Source organism: Sorghum bicolor, unplaced genomic scaffold (assembly GCF_000003195.3).
Source record: "Sorghum bicolor cultivar BTx623 unplaced genomic scaffold, Sorghum_bicolor_NCBIv3 super_3219, whole genome shotgun sequence".
NCBI classification, from domain to species: Eukaryota; Viridiplantae; Streptophyta; class Magnoliopsida; order Poales; family Poaceae; genus Sorghum; species Sorghum bicolor.
In genome coordinates this window covers 1-1,935 of record NW_018397200.1, presented here as the reverse complement: position 1 = coordinate 1,935, position 1,935 = coordinate 1, and the positions used below count along the sequence as shown (strand labels likewise).

Here is a 1,935-nt window from a genome sequence, read left to right as displayed (position 1 = left end):
ATATATATATATATATATATATATATATATATATATATATATATATATATATATATATATATATATATATATATATATATATATATATATATATATATATATATATATATATATATATATATATATATATATATATATATATATATATATATATATATATATATATATATATGTGCGCGCGCGCGCGCGCGCATGCATGTGATGTCCAGGCCGGGTCGACGTCGTCAAAGCTGGAAGCCTTGGCACTTGGCAGCAGGCGTGGATCGGAGCACTGTACGTAGACGAAGTCAAATTTGACCAGCTCCAACTAGTAGAGTCTCACTTGGCTGCTGCCTGCCGGAGCCAGTACGGTTATACGTATAGCTAGGCTAGGCTGCTACGAAAATTGATATATCTTGCCACACAATCCCTGCTTCCTGCATGTGAACACGTACGTACGTACGTAACTATATAGCTCGTGATTAAGCTGTAATCCTGGAGTAATATATGATTTGCGGTGTTCGAGGTCTCTATGGTACGTACACTAGCTAGCTAGCACGTACTACTACACTTAATTAACACATGCGTGCATGACGAGGATTGCTTGGAGCTTATGGTTAATTCATCATCACGTCTCAATTTTCATCCACATATATATTGTTATAAGACGATGATGAATAATATACAATTAATAATCCAGTACGTAAGACTACTGTTCCAAGAGTGCGTGGTATCCACAATAGCGATCCACGTACTCTAACTCATGTTGCTGTGTCAGCTATCTTCTTGCATTCCACACATGCATGCATGCCACACCATGCAAACCGACTCCTATTATATAAGGACATGCTTGCACACCGCTTCCAGCACACACCACCCAACACAAACACCAGCTAGCTAGCAGAGATCCACGACAACACCAACTAGCTAGCTAGCTTGCCTTGCTTCTCTCTTTCACGTACGATATATATCGATGATGAGAGCACTGGCGGTGCTGGCCATGGTGGCCTTGTTCGCCGCGTCGTCCGCACGCGCCGAGCAGTGCGGCACGCAGGCCGGCGGCGCGCTCTGCCCCAACTGCCTCTGCTGCAGCAAGTTCGGGTGGTGCGGCTCCACCTCCGATTACTGCGGCAGCGGCTGCCAGAGCCAGTGCACCGGCAGCTGCGGCAGCACCCCAAGCACTCCGACTCCCACCCCGAGCTCCGGCGGCGGCGGCAGCGTGGCGTCCATCATCTCCGAGTCCCTCTTCAACCAGATGCTCCTCCACCGCAACGACGCCGCGTGCCCCGCCAATGGCTTCTACACCTACTCCGCCTTCATCGCGGCGGCCAACGCGTTCCCGGGCTTCGGCACCACGGGCGGCGCCGACACCCAGAAACGCGAGCTGGCGGCGTTCCTCGCCCAAACCTCGCACGAGACGACGGGCGGGTGGGCGACGGCGCCCGACGGCGCCTACGCCTGGGGCTACTGCTTCAAGGAGGAGCAGGGCGCCGCGTCGGGGCCGGACTACTGCGAGCCCAGCACACAGTGGCCGTGCGCCGCCGGGAAGAAGTACTACGGCCGTGGACCCATCCAGATCTCCTACAACTACAACTACGGCGCCGCCGGGCAGGCCATCGGCGCCGGCATCCTCGCCAACCCGGACCTGGTGGCGTCGGACCCGACCGTGTCGTTCGAGACGGCGGTGTGGTTCTGGATGACGCCGCAGTCGCCCAAGCCGTCGTGCCACGCCGTCATGACCGGCCAGTGGACGCCGTCGGGAGCTGACACCGCCGCGGGGAGGTTGCCGGGGTATGGTGTTGTCACTAACATCATCAATGGTGGCCTCGAGTGCGGCAAAGGCGCTGATAGCCGCGTCGCTGACCGGATCGGCTTCTACAAGCGCTACTGCGACTTGCTTGGTGTCAGCTACGGCGATAACTTGGACTGCGCCAACCAGAAGCCCTTCAACAGCTA

General features: G+C 53.5%; 1 protein-coding gene across 1 annotated transcript; it reads left to right on the top strand.

The window, feature by feature from the left end:
- Positions 1-832: 832 nt before the first annotated feature.
- Positions 833-1,930, top strand: LOC8155544 (chitinase 1; the record flags this gene model as incomplete). Its single annotated transcript, XM_002488818.2, has 1 exon — positions 833-1,930. A coding segment is annotated over exon 1 (978 nt), but the record flags the coding sequence as incomplete, so codon positions are not given.
- Between the last annotated feature and the right edge of the window lie 5 nt (positions 1,931-1,935).